The sequence below is a fragment of the Agelaius tricolor genome, unplaced genomic scaffold, assembly GCF_023055355.1.
Source record: "Agelaius tricolor isolate 1412-34295 unplaced genomic scaffold, bAgeTri1.0.p SCAF_17, whole genome shotgun sequence".
NCBI classification, from domain to species: Eukaryota; Metazoa; Chordata; class Aves; order Passeriformes; family Icteridae; genus Agelaius; species Agelaius tricolor.
The window spans coordinates 10,230,968-10,248,538 of NW_027269277.1; the positions used below are offsets into that span (position 1 = coordinate 10,230,968).

General features: G+C 38.0%; 1 protein-coding gene across 5 annotated transcripts in view; it reads right to left on the reverse strand.

The window, feature by feature from the left end:
* The window catches only part of TENM1 (teneurin transmembrane protein 1), a 775,104-nt gene that overhangs the window by 219,803 nt on the left and 537,730 nt on the right, over window positions 1-17,571 (reverse strand). For all 5 annotated transcript variants that reach the window (XM_071442431.1, XM_071442433.1, XM_071442434.1 and 2 more), the window contains one exon: window positions 11,049-11,327. In XM_071442431.1, coding sequence (XP_071298532.1) covers window positions 11,049-11,265 — 217 coding nt within the window. In that variant the 5' untranslated portion in view covers window positions 11,266-11,327. The remainder of the gene's footprint in view (window positions 1-11,048; window positions 11,328-17,571) is intronic.

A 17,571-nucleotide genomic window follows, 5' to 3' on the forward strand; every position in this document is an offset into this window, starting at 1 on the left:
TAATAGATGTTATCAGACTGGGGAAAAACAAACCAATCAACCAGACAACCCAAACACCCAAAAAACCCCAAAGAAAATGTGTGCCAAAAGTCCTCAAATGCTACCAATGAAGAAGTGTGGGGAGGATCCAAGAGATACTTTAAAAACAAAGAAATCTTCAATAGTCTGATCCAGCAGCTAAGGCATAAAGATGCACAAATGATTCTGTAAGTAAGGCTTTTCCTTTTAATTGTCTGAAAGCAGATTAGTTTCCTAAGCATAAATAAAAGTAAACTATTAGCATCCATCCCTGAACACCAACACTCTACAGATCAATTGCCAGCAACTCAACAAATTAACTGCAAACTTTTAAGTAATTGCTGCTACAGTATCACACCTATAGGCATAATTCTCACTGTTACCAGGAAGAATCATAGCCCCAGAATCAACATCTCAATTACTCCCTTGAGAATCTATATGCAAACCAAACCAACCAAATAAATACTACAAATATTTCCTTTCCAAAGCCACTAATGACACACTTCTGACAAAACACTACTCAAGGTTATGTATTGACACATGCACAATACATAATTTGTAATGTACTCCTTTGTTGTTAAAGAAGAAATATTATTTTGTGATTTATAGCAGTATGACTACTAAAGGCAAAGGACTATTTTCATATAGAATTAGTATTAAAAACAGGCACATGGTTTTTCATACTTTTATGGATAAACAGACATACAAAATCAATTCTCCCCTGTATCTTGAAAGCAAAACTCTACAGAAAAGAAAGTCTTAATCCAAAGACCACAGCAAAATACAAAACCATGTGTCAGATAGCTTCTCCTAGGACTAAAACTGCAAAACTATAAAAAATAATGGATTAATTTATTAATGAATTAAATAATTAGGAAATTAATTTTTAAAATCAATAAAAACCTCAAAGTATCTGCAGAAATTCTTCAAGCTAAGTTTAAATGCTGGGGAAGCAATGCAAACTGTCATCAGCCTATCAGAACACCACCCTGGCACAAGGCATTTGTGAGTAAGGACATTGAAGCTACTGTGTTCAGCTTTGGCTTTACCTGCAGAAACAGCACAAATCTGAAAGTTCTGCCTGTGCTAACTGGGCAGGTGCAGGGCACACTGTGTCCTTCATCACAGACACAAGTACAGGGTGTTTGACATTAAGCTAGGCTGTGCTCAATGACATCATGCAAACAGATACTCCTGTCAATTTATTACTTTATTTTACTTTTTTCACTAGAAATTACTAAGTATTACTGAATATAGAACTGGCTCAGAAAATTTGGATACACAGGGGGAGGAATGAAATATATTTAAAGCAACCAAAATATTCTTTATGTGGTTGTAGGCACAATGGGAGGAGGAATGCTCTTCATGCAGGTGGAAACTATGTTTTCATTGCTATTGTTACACTATGGTAACTGACATGATGATCATCCAAGGTATGCTGGCAGAAATGAAGATTTATCCAGTAAGAGCAGGCAGCTATTTCAGCTATTTCCCTTTTTTCCTTTCTCAATTGAAATGCAAAGATTTTTTCATACCATGCCCTTGTCTTCATGAATTCTGTATTTCCTTTCAGAGAGTGTAAAAGACAAATGAATTTCATAATCTGTTCCCAAATACAAAATGAGAAAAGGAACATCAGCAAGAGGAAATTACTAACACATTTTGCAAGCAACAAAGGTGAATACCTCTGGGGGCAACTATTAGTCAACATTTCTAATACTTATCTATTTAAACTATCAGTAATTGACTCCAATTACAAAGAACAACCCCAAATTTGTTCAAAGTTCACAAGCATGTGCACACACACTTCTGATTTCTGCCTTTTCTTTCATGTTCTGCATCTCCATGTATACAAAAAAAATCTCCAACACATTTTCTGGCAATTTTTCTGGACTAAACAGCGTAAGGTACAAGACTGCTCCTTAAAGTAATTCAAGTAGTAATGTAGTAATGCAGGCCATCAATTCCAGGACATTAATACTGAATAAAGCATAGGTTTTTTACAAAACTTATTTATATCTGATTTGTCACAGTGCTAATATTATAATTTGAATTTGCTGGCTTCCTAATAATCTCTTGGTGACTTTCACAGCAACTGTTTATATTTTGGTACATGACTTTCCTATGTTTTTCCTGGGGTTACAGCTGGAAGTGACCATATCAATGTTACTCAGTAGTCACATGTTTTGTTATGTAACTGGTGCTTGGGGGGTAGGGGGCAGTGAAAGAATTGTTCTGCTGGTGTTAAACATTTCATTATTCCTTCCATGTTGTTTCAGCCATCTGAGCTAAAGACACTTCATCCACTTGCAAACCCTTCCTACAGAGTGACAGTCAGCAGGATTTCAAACAACGTCCAATAAAACTGAAACTTCGAAAAGGGATCCTTAGATTTTAAATCACAGAGTTTATTTCACATAAAGACCTAAATTCAGAAAAACCTGAGCCTCTTTCTCAAAAGAAAAACTAATTCAAGCTCTATACTTGTTAGGGTACACCCACTCTGCTGTATATCTAGATATGCAGCAATGTCATCGACTCACTGAGCGACCTCTTGTCAGTTCTTTACTTTGAGACATACAAAACCTTCTGACAGAAACATAAATGAGAAACCCTGGGAAGAAATGTTATTTTGTTTCAGCATCTGCTCTACAAATGAAGATAAGCAAAGCAGATTTCTAGTTCCAGAAAATGACAGCTCTTCTTTGTTTCAAAGAGAGTGACATGAAAGACACAGCAAGAGAATGAACATAAAACCAGACTGTGGGGCAGGGGCAGAGCTGTGTGCTGGTTCCCTGCTCTGACACCCACTTCCTCACTCTGCCTTGATGCTTGCTCCCATCTTGGTTTAACTCTTGACATCTCCTTGGACACTCTTACATGTTATAGGAAGAGGCTCTATTAATATAACAAGAACTTTGTTAACAGATACAATTCCAGGTTTTGACAAACAGAATATTCACTCTAAAGTTGAAGCCTCTCCTGTAGATATTCCATCAGTATTTGGCAGAGGTTACTGCAAAGGTTGCCATATCTCATAGAACCACAGAATGGTTTGGGCAGGAAGGCACCTCGAAGATCATATAGCTCCAATCCCCTGCTGAGATAGCACTCTCCACATCAGATGGCTCAGGGCCCCACCCAACCTGGCCTCAAACACCTCCATGGATGAGGCCTCCACGAATACCTTGGTTCCTGTTACACTGGCTGCGTTACTCGGCCCTTCTGATTTTTACTTTTATGATTTCTGGCATCTGACACCATGGAAAACTGGTGATTCAGGGAAGAGAATGGAAATTCAGATAGTTTGTATCCGTGCACTGACAAATGGATTGTTAAACTTGTGTAACATTTGGAGAATGCTTCTTTTATTCTTCAGATGAGATTTGTTAGTAGGAGATTGGAAATGCACTGTGATCCTTCACTAGTTTATTTCCTCTCTCTGTAGGTTTTTTTTTCTCACATTTTCCCCCCTCTCTTGGATATCCAGTTTTTAAATCAGAAGAATTACTTAAGAGAATGAAGCTATTTTTGATCATATGAGGCATTTTTTTTTCACTGAGATGATGGCAGCTGAGACAGGATCAGAAGCAGTGTTACAGGAATGGTGACAGCAGGTTACAAGCTTTTGTAACACCTTTGTGATCTAGGAAGGAAGCACCCACTCCAGCCTCATGGGGAAAGAAGTGTCTGCACATTCCATTCACTCATGTATTGTGATTTGATGAAGGCAAGGAAAAGTATTCCCCCTGTGAGATTTCAAATGAAGGTACAAACACAGAGTTTTCTCACCCCAGTTATTCCAGGGAGAGAAATTTCCAATTACTTGGCAAATCAAGAAAGAATATCTGGAGGGGGTCTAAACCTAAGTGCTGCTTTCCTTTCCTTAGAGTTTGCAGATCCTCCCCACAGAGCAGAAGGCTGCAGTCCAGGAAGCCACAGGGAGCTGCTCATGGCACTGTTTTTCTCTGGGAGACAGAAACACCACCATGATTAGAACACAGCCAGCCAAACAAAGCACAGCACACCAGGAATCCCTACTTGTGCAAGGGAATACAGCAGCAGACAATGCACTAAAGCTTTAGGAGTGTGGAGTCTTTTACTTTGCCTCGTATGTAATTTTTTTTTGGACAACATGAAGCTCATAAACACTCAGAGCAGATGGTGTAACACACAGCAACAGGAGATGGAGCTTATTAGCTGTCGCTTCCTTCCGCTAGTCCACAGCCCAGAAATCTGAAGGACCTTTAAATCACCCTCTACTGAGCTGAGTCCCTCTCAGGAAACAGCACGAGGGATAAACTGTGTGCCCTTACACAGAAATCACTTCATTATGCTTCAAGTCTGCTCTGAAGCACACAGGTACATAACACGCTTCAGTTCTCAGAAGATTTTCTAAAATTAGCTAAAAAAACCAAACCCCAACACTAAAAGTCTAAGCATTTGGTATTTGTAAAAAAAAAAAAAGAGAAAGAGCCTAATACTACAAAATAACTCTACTGTTTTTACAATGACCCTGTCTAGTAATAGCATTTTACCAGAAGTCCTCTATTTTTTAGACAATTTTCTTCACTAAATCAGAATTTCAAAGAAAGTGCTTGCAAAAAAAATTGGTTTCATTTGTAACCAGCCTGTTCATAACATCCTCTTACAGTACCCAGGAATGCTTCATTCCACTGTCCTACAAACACCTTCCACAGCAGCTCAAGGCTCAGCTCTGAATAAAGGATGCAGCTTAAAGATTGAAAAAATTCCTTCCTTCATTAACCAATGAATATCACAAAGAAAATACAGAGAACAGGAGAAGTAACTACACCTAGCTGAAGACTTCCAAACTACCATACTTCTAAAAGACTGCATAGCAGTAGTTCTCGTTAGAGCATTTTTTGGACATTCTTTTTCCTACCCTTCTCAAAACTAATGATCTCCCTTTCAGCTACAAACATAAAAATATGCATTTCACCATGTGCTGTTTACATGTCAATGAACAGCCAATGAAATATATTTTATTTTGACAGTCTTTATCACATGAATACTAAATGGCTCCCAAATATGTAACTGGCAGGTAGAGTGACAGTGAACTGTAACACCCAGTTCCACTGGCCACCAGGTTACCACTGCAGCTTCTTGATATCAAGAGACTTGGGGTGCCCCCCAATGAAATTTTCCCTTTCACTTACTGCTCCTTGTGGAAGTTCATGAGCATAGACTCCTAAATTCACCCAGATAAGTGCTCCAAATCTCTATCAAAACAATGAAAAAATCGCTCTGCTGGCATTGGTTTCCTCTGGGAGAGCTCCCAAGACCACAGACTTGTGGTTTGCCAGTTTGTTATTCTAGTGTTATACATAACAGATTAAGGGGAGAATCTAACACAGGACTTTTTTACCTTTACACACCATTTAAAAATAAGATAATTCTAACTAAAAGCACATACTACATATAGCTCAAATTCAAGTCTCCATGGCCCTGGTACAGACACAAAGCAGATCTGCTGTCCTGAATGGATTTACATAATTCTGGGATCAGAGTAGAAAACAGTTATTACATAAAAAGCTTTTGCTGCTTCACAATTGACAAAACACCACCATGACATTTTCCTGACAGGACAATTTCCTAGCAGTGCTTGTCAGCATGCCTTTTATTTATGTCTAGGATGACCAGTAAAACTGGTTTTGACTGGTCATATGATGTTATGAGCTACATGTGTTTAAATCGTCCTTCCTAGTAAGCTGAGAATTGCTGAACTTTAATGCATAGCAAAACCTCCTATTCCTGCACCTCAGAAGCAGTTTTTCCCTTCTAGGGAACAAAAGTGCTTTTCAGCATGGAAACATTTCTGTTGCCTCTGTATCCTCACTGTCGCTGGGACGTATCAGAGGGCAGAAAGGGAAATTGGATGGCAACATCAGAAAGCAAAAAAAGAGAGGATGAGACAGAAATGGCCTTAGGCTGCAGAGCTTTCTCACACTGTGACCCAGGACCCTCTGTGAAGTCAGTGGAGTTCATTTGATGAAGGCTTTGAACACTTAGCTGGATCTGTTTACCTATTGCTCCTGAAGATAATTTTATATGTGCTTTTCAGAAAACATTAATCATGTCACCAATCTGGAGCTTTTGTCCACAAAAACGGTTCCCTTATGTTTTAAACGGGCTAAAAGCAGAATAGGCCAATTCTTTGTGAGGCACTCTGTCATTTCCTACAATACTAGTGATGCTGATTTTCTCACACGGATTTACCAGAAATTATTTGCTGTTGGATTCTCCTGTGAGGAATAACTCCATTTTGCTTTGCCCATAATGCAGTTCAATACACTTATCTTGCCAGGAAATGAACATTTGTCTAACCAGAAATTTACTGCCATATGCTCATATTGTTAACAATCAATAAAGTTTATCATGCCAATGACTCGATCCCAGATGATTATCCTATCAGGAATTCATTTCTCTAAACTAGTGTTTTCTTACAAATCTATAATTAACCTAAAAGCCAGAAAGCTTTTCTGTACTGCCAGTATTTGTAGAGTACAGCTCCTTTCATATTTGCTTTGGTGGAAACAGAGAAAGCTGTGGGAGAAAGCAGTTCTAATTATGTAAACATGTCACAAATAAGCTTGAGATGCAATCTACGTATGGTGCATCTGTAAGAACTTTTTTTCCTCGCAGCCAGGTCCATCAATGATTTTCCTAGAAGAGCAACATTTCTGACAACTTCTGCCAATTCTACTCCATCTCCTTCAAGGACAAAACAGTATGTTTACCAATTCTTCCAAGAATTCATTTACTCCATTTGCCAATATCTCCAAACTCTATGATATTGGGTCTGCCAGGAATTCACTTTGTAAGATGATCTTGCCAGGATGAGATATTGCAGGTTTACATATCTTCAGACAAGCAGGATTCTGAACCTTCCAGTTACTAAGAGAATGCATTTTTAGATGTACACATTATGTGTTTAGCACTGACTCTTCAGGAGTCAGTGATGCTTTGTCAGGAGATTTTTGTATCTGCTCACATTGAGTTGTTAGGCCAGCAAAATTCAGTTGGGCTTTAAACAGTTTGTGGTGTTATTTGGTAAATCTCAAATTTTCAGATAACTGCAAGTTATCTGTATCTTATCCAAGTAACACCAGACACAGAATTCAGCTGGCACTGGACCCTGTATAAAGGACACCAGTATTAAACCTGAACAACAGCATGTAAAAAAACTGCTTGATCAATAGATCAGTTCTGTACTTATTTGGGGTTACTTTTATTTTATATTTCCTTAAAGACTTGCAAAACCAACCAATCTGAAGCGTAACATTTGAGATACAATTTCAGGAATTGTAAGAAGTTAAAAATACTGACACAGTTAAGTATTCTATATTTGGATACTGTTTTCAATGTTTGCTATTTATGTGATCACAGGATGTGGCCTTTCCAACAGACACAAAAAATGTTTTGGAAAACACTAACAGCTCTGTTCAATTCTAGAGGATGAACTCTTGAAGTGATTCCTTTAAGTTCATGTCCTGTAAAGTTCTGGTTTAATACAGATTGTCCATATATGCAAACATATAATATCTATGATTGTACATAATCTCAGATTTCTATTGAAACTTTTCATAGAAATAATTCCTCAGTATTGACATTAACAATGAAATACACAAACTGTTTATAACAGCAATCTTCACAGAAATGGCTGAGATACAGCAGTATTTTGTGCAACAAATCACATTTTACTCTGAAGCTATTTACTAAATTCAGATGACTGCCCAGTCTAAATTACATAACCTATCTTGCTTAAGTAGCCAATATCAATTCTTTGAATTTTCATAAACATCTCAAGTACTGACTCTTCTCACAAAACTAACTAGATCAGTACTCACACCCCTACATTTGTTCCTGTTAAAAGTTTCTCTGTATTAATGACTTTATTCTGTCAGAATTCCTTCCCACATGCCATCATTAGAGCTCCTTGGAATGCCACCTCACAGTCATCATTATCACCCCAAGCAGGGCTGTTACTGAGTGTGTGTTTCTCATCTCTTCTCACACTTTTCCAGGATGAAGTTCATGGGCATTATCCTCACTGTGCACTCTGTTAATTCATCACACTCAGGGAACTATTTCAGCTGTAGCTAGAGAAGAATATTATGGCACTAAAGAAGAGTATTTTGGCACTAATTGGGGATACAACCTTTGATGCTCCAACAGCCTTTACAGGTAGAATTATTTTATGCAATTCTCCAGCACTGGCATGGTACAGCACTCCTGGCAGAACAGTCCCCTTTGAAAAGGGGGTGCTGTGGGGGTTTCGGTTTTTTAATTTCTTTTTTTACATTCAGAAGATGTGAAAAACATCTAGAAAAATCTTGTTAAAGATTCTGATGAGGCATTTTAGAAAAGAATGGATTTAAAAAATAAACCATTTAGAGTTTTATGGATTCATCCAGATTCACAGTTCAAACCTGAACCTTTTTCCTACCAAGAACTACCAGGAACTTCCAGGTCCAACACTGTGAAACCTGGGATCCTTTTGGAAACACTTTGATTTCACTAGAACTGCAATCCTACCTGCCTGAAGTCTGAAATTTTACACTCAGCTTTACAAACTCTTTTGCTCTTTGAATTTAGAGCACCACCAGTTTTATACTTCAAATCTGCACTGCTTGCCAGGCCAAATATTCAGATTCAATTTGTGGCAGAGAAAAAGCATCATTTAAATGACTAGAAAGATGTCAGGATGAATTCCTGAGAAGCCAAATGGAAATACTTGGCAGTGCAATTACAGTATCAGGTATTCCAAACTGAATTCATGACATAAGACAAAATTGTGATTTCTCATACAGGTTCAACTCCATCTTTACAAACCAGTGCACGTGAATAGGATTTTAAAAATATTTTGAGGTGAATAACACAGTGTTAAATAATTATATACTGACCTACACAATTCTGGGAAGAGGTAAGGAAATATTTAAGAGCTGCCCTGTGTATTGGCAAAGTACTCTTAGAAGCTTAAGTAATTTTTCTAGAAACATGGACATCAAGCCTCATCCTGCAGTCTGAAGCAATAAAAGACTGTCTTTAGTCCAAAAAGAAAAATACCAATGTTTGAAAAATAGAAGCTCTTAAAATTCACATAGTATCTTGTAAAAATTAATTTGAATGGAAAAATCTTGGGGCATATAACTTCAATAAAATAATCACACAACATGAGTGCAAAATACTTCCTAGTCAGCACATGCACACAACTGATTCATTACAGGTCACTCCTGAAGAACGGAGCTAAGTTCATGCCTGACAACTTCTTACAGAAATGCACACTAATTTGGCTATTTCTCCAAAATTATTAATGTGATTGCTTTCAGAGGCAATGTTCTGGAAGAATAAATTCAGCATGACACAGAGGCTGGTTTCTGATGCCTACAGCAGTGACTGCCAGCCTTTCAGACATGCCCAAGCCAGTGATGCTGCAGCTGACAGGAATATCAACAGCAGCACAGCCCTGCACACCCAGCTCCATGCTGAGGTTTGCTCCCACAGGCACAGGCAACAAGGGAGCTGCTCCAAGGAGAGCTACAAGAATGTTTACACCATCCAGAGGTACAACAATACAGCCGTATCTCAGTTAATTAAACTCTCATAGCCTGTTCAAAATAAGGTCACAAACAACAAAAAAATCTGTTTTCTAAACAATCCTCTGCTGAAATCTATGTTTATGACTTTTTCTTCCCAAAAATGGCAGTTTTGTAACTCTTTGGAGGGAATATATGCACACAGATGGAGGCAGCCAAGTATTATTGCTCCCATGAATTACAGGTACTTTCAAACAACACCAGTATTATGGGTGTAACTTGAAGTACAATATCTGCAGTAAAAAACAAAAATGCTGCAATAGCTTTGTAGCACAGCTGTTCCAAATTTCACATTAATTTACACATCACAGAGAAGACAAATTTTCCATCTTCAAAAAGCCTATTTTTCATTCCCTTGTAGAAAAACATAATTACTTTTATCTTCAGAAAATTGAAGGCTTTTCTGAGTAAGCAGTGAGGGCTTTGGGGGCAGGGTGTGTGTGTGATGTGGCTTGTTTGAGGATTTTGGGTTTGTTTGTTTTTAAATAAATACCTTAAGTTTTAGCTGAGAAGTACTGGCCACACTTGAATGTAATTTAACCACTTCCTTGAAGAGCAGAGAGTGACTGGCCCCAGGACCCTGCTGCTGTTACCTTTAAGGGACAGAACTCTCATTGAGTCTGACACACTGATTCCTACAAATACTCTCCCTGTCCCACCGTCCTGCCTGGACTGGGGACAGAGCTGAAAGCAGCAGATAAGACCCTTCTGTGCTCATTGTGTACAAAAAGCAGCACGTGGGTTTACAGAATCTGTCAGGAAATGCTGCAGTAAATTCTGCTCATTCCTTCCATTTCTTTAGTCTTAGTCTTTAGCTTCTGTCTCTAATCAAAGAGAAGCTTTTCCTAACTTTAGTTCAACTATCGTCATTGCTCAAATATTTGTCCTAATCATGCAAAAGGCTAAAACAGAAACTTAACTCTTGGGGTTTTTTCCTTACAATACACTAATTAACTTCAGTTTTTAAATTACTCAATTATTTATATGATTAGAAGTGTTAAGAGAATTGTTGTATCTGAATTAATTCACAGGCTTCGTAAGCACATGCAGAGATAGCCTGCAGCCTCAACGTTGATTTTATAGCAAAATGCACCCAACATATGCAAAGGCAGTAAATAATTAATCACTCAACATTATTAAGAAGAGTAGCTCCTACTTAAGAAAATATTTGTCTGTAGCTCGCATGTGATGGTTTCTAGAATACCAGTCAGTCCATCCTGCTAAAAATGCACTTTATCTTAAAAAAAAATTCCTAAATTTCTGATATTACAGGATGATTAAAACTAGGTAAAAAGTGCGTTGATACTATGAGACTCTAAGAATAAAAAGTTTGCTCAATTCCTGGTATGTTTTCATAGTGCATAATCAGAAAGTAATAATCATAATTAGTAGATAAAATAAATGATTTACCTTGCGTGGACTGGTCAATGGCTTTTCTTTTTCTGCTATGACTGTTATAGTTAAGTCTTAGCTCTTGGCTATATTCATTCAGAGTTTCTCTTGAGTCATAGGATTGCCTTTGCTTTCCACCATCTTCACTTTCATCTGAAGAACTTGTGTAGGTTAGATCCACCTCATGTTTAACTTTTGACAGTGGCTGGTAGGGTTTGCAGTCCATCTGCTCCATCTCTGATTAAATAGGCTCAAAGTCATGAAAACAAGCAACTGGAATGCCTTAAGGAAACAGTCCTACAAAAAAAACCAACAGTAATTTATTTCAGACATACTATATACTTTTAGGTCAAAAAGGTCAATTTTTTTTTTATATAAACCAATTAAATTTCATTAATATCACTATAATCCAGGAAAGAAACTGAACGTTTCATATTTTACTGTTTGGGCTCTTTAAAATAGAATTAAAATAACAACTACTTGAAGGAAGAAATCAAAACCAAATCTTAAGCACTGTCCTATAAGACCAAGCAATAACTGTATCTTATATATAAAATATATTACAACAACTTAGATTTGATTTCAAAGATGGAACAGTTACTATTTCTCTAAAGGGATGCATATTCATGTTAAGTGAAAATAACATTTTATGTCTTTTAAAATATGAAATCTAGAATGCAGAAAGTTCACTCTTTATAAGTATTCTCCTGTGACTTACATTACATCTAATCAAGAATAAGGCTTCAGACAGAAAACCACCACATTTCTTATAAATAAAAGTATACCACATTGTTACTCCAGAAGAGCATGCAATGCTTCAGAAAACACCCTTTTCTTTTAGATTTTGTGGACATTTCAACAGGAAGAAGCTTCTACCCTGTTCTACAACCCCTTTTCTTCCCCTCCATCTCCCATATGAATTTCTGCCCACACAGGGGCTACAAATCCTCAATGGAAGCTTCCAAACTGCATCTTGAGTTTTCTGTATGTATTTGTATAATGATGTTCAAATCCAATATCCTTAAAATCACATGCATTGCAGCTGCAAGTGCAACTGAGGCACTTGTCCTGTATCCTTGCCTTCATTGAGCTGTTTCCATCACTAAATTTAAGACAAACACTGGGATGAAATACCAGGGATTACAGCACAGCTTTTACAGCAGTATGGCTCACAAACCAAAAGTCTGTTCAGTTTGGTTGTTTTCTTTTTAGATTAGCAGATATTAATAACCTAGAAAAACAAATGCAACAAAAAAAGGTGCCTGTAAACATTATTTCTAGAAGACAAAAAGACCTCCATGGAAATTCAAAGAGATTTTGCTTAATTAGAAGATAATTTCTCACAGCTTCTTCATGATGTTAAGGTCAGCAGTAGATGGAAATAAGTTTAATACTCAGTTTGATACTGACCCATTTCCCATCTGCCACAAGGACTTTAACCCTACATACTGCCAGCTGAGAACATAAAAACAGAAAAAGTGAAAACACACAAAAGGTAAACACAAAAACCCCACAGAAAGCACTTCCAAGAGAGCTAAAGAGATGGCCAAGTTCTGAAACTGAGTGTTTGAGACACACCTGGTGGTACTGCACAGTGCTCCAGAACTCCATCTCCTGCTTCTGTGTCCTTCCAATACTTTTGAAAGGATCAATTTCCTGAGCAGGAGTGGAAAACACTACACATGATGTGAAGAGGGAATAAGGCTTCTAACATTGTAACAGGAAAACAAAATCCAGATCCTCAGAACCCTTGGAGGGAAGAAGTGAGACAGACCATTACAGCAGAACTAACACTGTGGATTGCATGCCTTGCTTTCTTTGCTTTTTCCAGGTTTCAGGAGGTTATCTGGGGAAAGAGGTTGAAGGCATGTCTCTGCTTGAAACACTAAACCTCAGGGAGTCATGTCCAGCCCTTCAACCTGACATGGAACAGCCCTTCAGAAACTAATGGCACCTGGATAAAGAGCTTTAGTACCAAAAAAACCCCAAACAAAAAACAACTCATATCTCCTACTCAAAGTGGGCTTGAAAGCACCTCAGTCAATAAAAAACTCTTCAAGAGAGAGACAGAATCAAAGCTATGAACCAAGGAGCTGCCAGACAGCAGAGCCAGCTGAGAGAGCATCATGGGGCTGCAGCCCTGAACAGGGATTTGTGCAGCGGGTTGACTGCACTGTACCCAGCTGGTGATAAGCTGCTGCTGTACAAGGCTCCTACTAAGTAATACTTGCTTCTCCAAAGCTATTTGCTTAAATAATTTACTGTTATTTCCCCAAGACTGCCTATTATTGGCAAAGTTCAGTGCTTGTTCTGTGAGTCGCTTTAATAGCGACAGAAGAACGCAAAGGGGCCCTGATTGCAAGCACAGAGTTGGCTTAAAAGATGAACTGAGGACTCTGTAGAAATGGTTACTGACAGGAAAAAGCCTTCCAATATATCCTGTCTGACAGAATAAATGGAGACAAAGCTACAGAAGCCAGAGGAAAACAAGGAGAAATTAAGGGCCTCTATTAAGAAGATGCAGTAGAGAAGAAATAAATTTTGCCAGGAAGGCAACAAGTGCAAGCAGCCTCGGACACAGGCACTGCATCCTACTTTCCAAAGTGCAAAACCACCAATCTGACAAATTTGGCTCATTACTCAAACAAAAAAACCCCACAAAACCAAACCACAGAAGTTCCCCCTAAAAGATGCTGTGCATCTATTTTGTGGGAGGTTTCAAGTGATTTTTAACAAGTAATAAAAAATTATTATGACGCACAGAGACCTGTAAAACTTAAGTTGCAGTAAACAACTACTTAAGGAAGATTTATTTGTACTCTTTTAAAACAAGGTTTAATAATCAAAGTCTACTTTGTGAGGACTGTTTGTAGCAGGAATATATTAAATGATGTTAACCAAGGCAGCAGACAGATGAAATAATTTAATGTAAGCAATTAATATTAATTACATATTCCAGGTATTCTCTTTCACTGTGGTACTTTCACTGTGCTGCCTTCTTATGTAAAGTATGTGCATTTTCTCAACTGTAAACTAATGAAATATGCCCTTAAAAGCTATAATTTTCTAATGTCTTGTTATATAAGGACAAAGATGATTAAAAAATACACCAACTTCTGAATATCCCAACACCCACTGCCCCTGCCCAGGGATGCTACTGCTGCCATTGCTGCATGTGCCCACATCTGCAGCAGCAGGGGGCAAAAGCCCTAGCACACCTGTTGGCCACAGCTCAGCTTTTCCCACTGCAGTTCTGATCACCAGCCACATCAGCACCAGGCTGGAATCCCCATCACCTTCAGGGTGCTCTACACAGACCAGAAAGACCCAGGATGGAGTTTTAGACCCTTTGTGGTGGAAGGGTATGGACACAGATGTAATGCAGACACATCCCAACTCATCTACTCATTCACCACCTGAAGGAAGAAACCCTGCAGCTCACCTGCCCCGCGCCAACCCCACTGCACCACAGCCACTGGAAAAAAGGCTCACACAAGGACGAAAGATACAGCACCAGAGCATGGAATGGCACAGCAAACTTTGGCTTCCTTTCAGGGAAGTTGAAAGGGACCAAGCCTGTGCTTCCTTTATTTTTGCTTAGGGCATTAGTGTCTCATAAACCCACAGACTCCTGGGCCTGACATGAGAGCAGGTGATAAATAATTTTCAAGAACTGAAAAAATACTTATTATAATTTTTCATCAAAAATGGTTTTATGCATCAGAAACAACAAATCAAATATTCAAGTTTTTCTATAGTAAGAGATTCAGTTAAATTTAACAAATGATGGTATGGTACAGGGACCTGAATTTAAACACTGGCAATCAAATACTTGAACTTTATTTCATATTTTGTTTGGAAAAATACAATACAGTAAGCAACTCAAAATGCTGAAATTGGGCAGGAGTATGAAGAATATTGCCTGGATGTTAACACAGGCTTCTTCAAATAACTGGCCCTCAAGTAACTAAGCAGAACACCCAGCCAATCAATACCAAGTTGACCTTGTCAGCAAAATGATAAAGTCTCATAAAAGCTTACAGTTCCTGTAAGTGACCTTTCTATAAGTGTCTAATGCTCTCCTCCTTCACAAGTAGCACTTCTTTACCCTTTCCATCATTGTTCTGTTATTGAAAGGTTTCACAAAATATGTAATAAAAATACAAAAGAAAAATATTACGTGTTCATTATATACATAGACATAAATATGCAAAATATATATTTAGGCACTGAATAGCAGGTAATGCTAAACCTTATTTTAAAATAGATATCATATGCATCTTACAGTCAATTTTGTAGAAGAATGAACAACTAATAACTTAAATTCACAATGAAATACCTTTGCAAAACGTTCTATTGGATAGGAAAATACCACTCTTGAAGTAATGGCACTAACAGCGACATCTGTAGGATTTTTATGTATGATTTGTGCAGCCCTCTTAGTGCACATTGTACATGTTATAGAAACTATTTTCACCTTTCCTGTACATAAAGATGCTCTCCCCTCAGTCCCCTACTTCCCTGTTCTGCTCAGATCAGCCTTCCAGCTCCAGAGCTCAGTAAGGTCGGGCTAAGTGGTTATGAGAAAGGCTGGGCTGAGGCTGTTTGCAGTGCCCATCAGAGGGTATTTGAGAACAAAACTCACCCTGTGCATTTACACTGCTCAGAGGCCCTGCACTCCAGTGCCGCGGCGCCCCAGAGATCACGGTACTGTAATAGTGCTTTCTATAAATTCTTAATAGGCTGCTCTGATAGGGTGCCCATTTAATGAACAAATTTCTGTAGTGATTACCCACCATCAGCCCCATCAAATCACCAGTGGCATACCCAGTTGGTTTCCAGTAAGTCCAGAATTATTTAGAGAGGTCAGGTTATGGCTGCTAATGAGTATCATGTAGCTGAACAGGGTCCTCCAGAAGTGCCAAGATCAAAAACGTGAATAAGGGTAACCTTTGTTGGCCTCAGCTAATCATTATGTTTAATACTCAGATATTCCAGACTATTTGGAATTAAAATGTAATTGCAATTATAATGCTAAAATACAACCAGGGAACTGTGCTCTTTCTCTCCCATATTTCTTTCCTTTCAACACATACCCTTATCTGAAAGCTACCGTTTGCTTATTGCCTTTTCAGCTCAGTAGTTTCTGAAAATGAACTGCTAAGCAGCAATATCAGCTCTGGACTGCTGAAGGCAAAAAGAACAGCACCTTTATTCTGCAGGTCTTTCTGAAATACAAAACTGTAAAATATGAAAGGCAAAACAGAGCAAACACTCTTGATTTAAACCTTTGAGAAATGCGATACCAAGAAGAAAAGTAAAAACATTCTGACCTTGTACATACCTTCAAAAATTTACCCCTCAAATATTTGTCTAAAGATTATAAACAAAGAAAGTCCCTTTGAATTCAATCTTACAGAACACAGCAAGGAAGATACCAGCTAAAGGAGCTGAGCAGCATTAGAGGAGGAAGAATTTCTGTTTCAATGTGATACAGCAAATTAGATATTATGAAGAAATAGAGAAAATCTGCCTAAGTCTGGAGGATGGAAGCAGACAATACTTTTCAATGGAAGGAAAAATCTCATACTAAAATCAAGCAAGAATGCAATCCCTAGAAGATGAACTGAAGAAACAGAACTTAAAAAAAAAAAGACCAAACCAAAACCTACCAAAATTGATACGAACATTTTCTGTGGTTCATGAAGTATTAACACATCAAAAGATGTTTGAAAATGACATAAGGATATACGGATCAGTAGGTACAACATGTCCAGTGTTTATCAGGGAATGAGTGAGACTGCAAAACGTTGAGACATTGTGTTATTCCTGCAGGTGGACTACATAGCACCTCTTAAGAAGAACAGATGCACAGATAATAGATGACAATCTTAGAATATGTTTTTTCACATATGAGTCTAAATCAGATATGTAGATGCAAAGCAGAGTTTTCAGGGCCATGCTACGGGTTTAACACACTCTCTAAAGAATGTGCTCTTTTAACTTGGATGGATTACACTGGCTCATACATTTACATGTCATTGTGATAGATGCAAGCAGAATAAGGTTCATTTTCACATTTAATGATCTTCATTTAAAATTAGTCAAAGTCTAATTTAATTCTAGTAATTCAAAGTGTTGTCCATTACATCTCAAGTTTCAGAGAGCAAACACTGCAGAGTAAAATTGTGAAGAAAGTCAGGTTGCTGCAGTATTTTTTGGCATATGGCAAGACTGAAAGTGATCTCAAAAACATACGTTATGTCAGCTACTCAACTGTGCTACAGAATTCTTGTCCAACACGTGCCCTTCACTTTGCTTGGAGAACTGCCACTGACTGTAAGAATCACACAAGTCCCTAATGTTTTCTTCTGGAAACTCATTATCTGATTTTACTGAGATTCAAGCTCAAGTTCTACTTCTGTGGTACAAAGTACATTCAAGGTGATATATCCTGGGCAGGTTCAGAGTACCTCTGGAGCACAAAGTCTTTCTGAAGAGCTGTACTTTAGGAAACACAATTCCTGATTATATTGCAGAA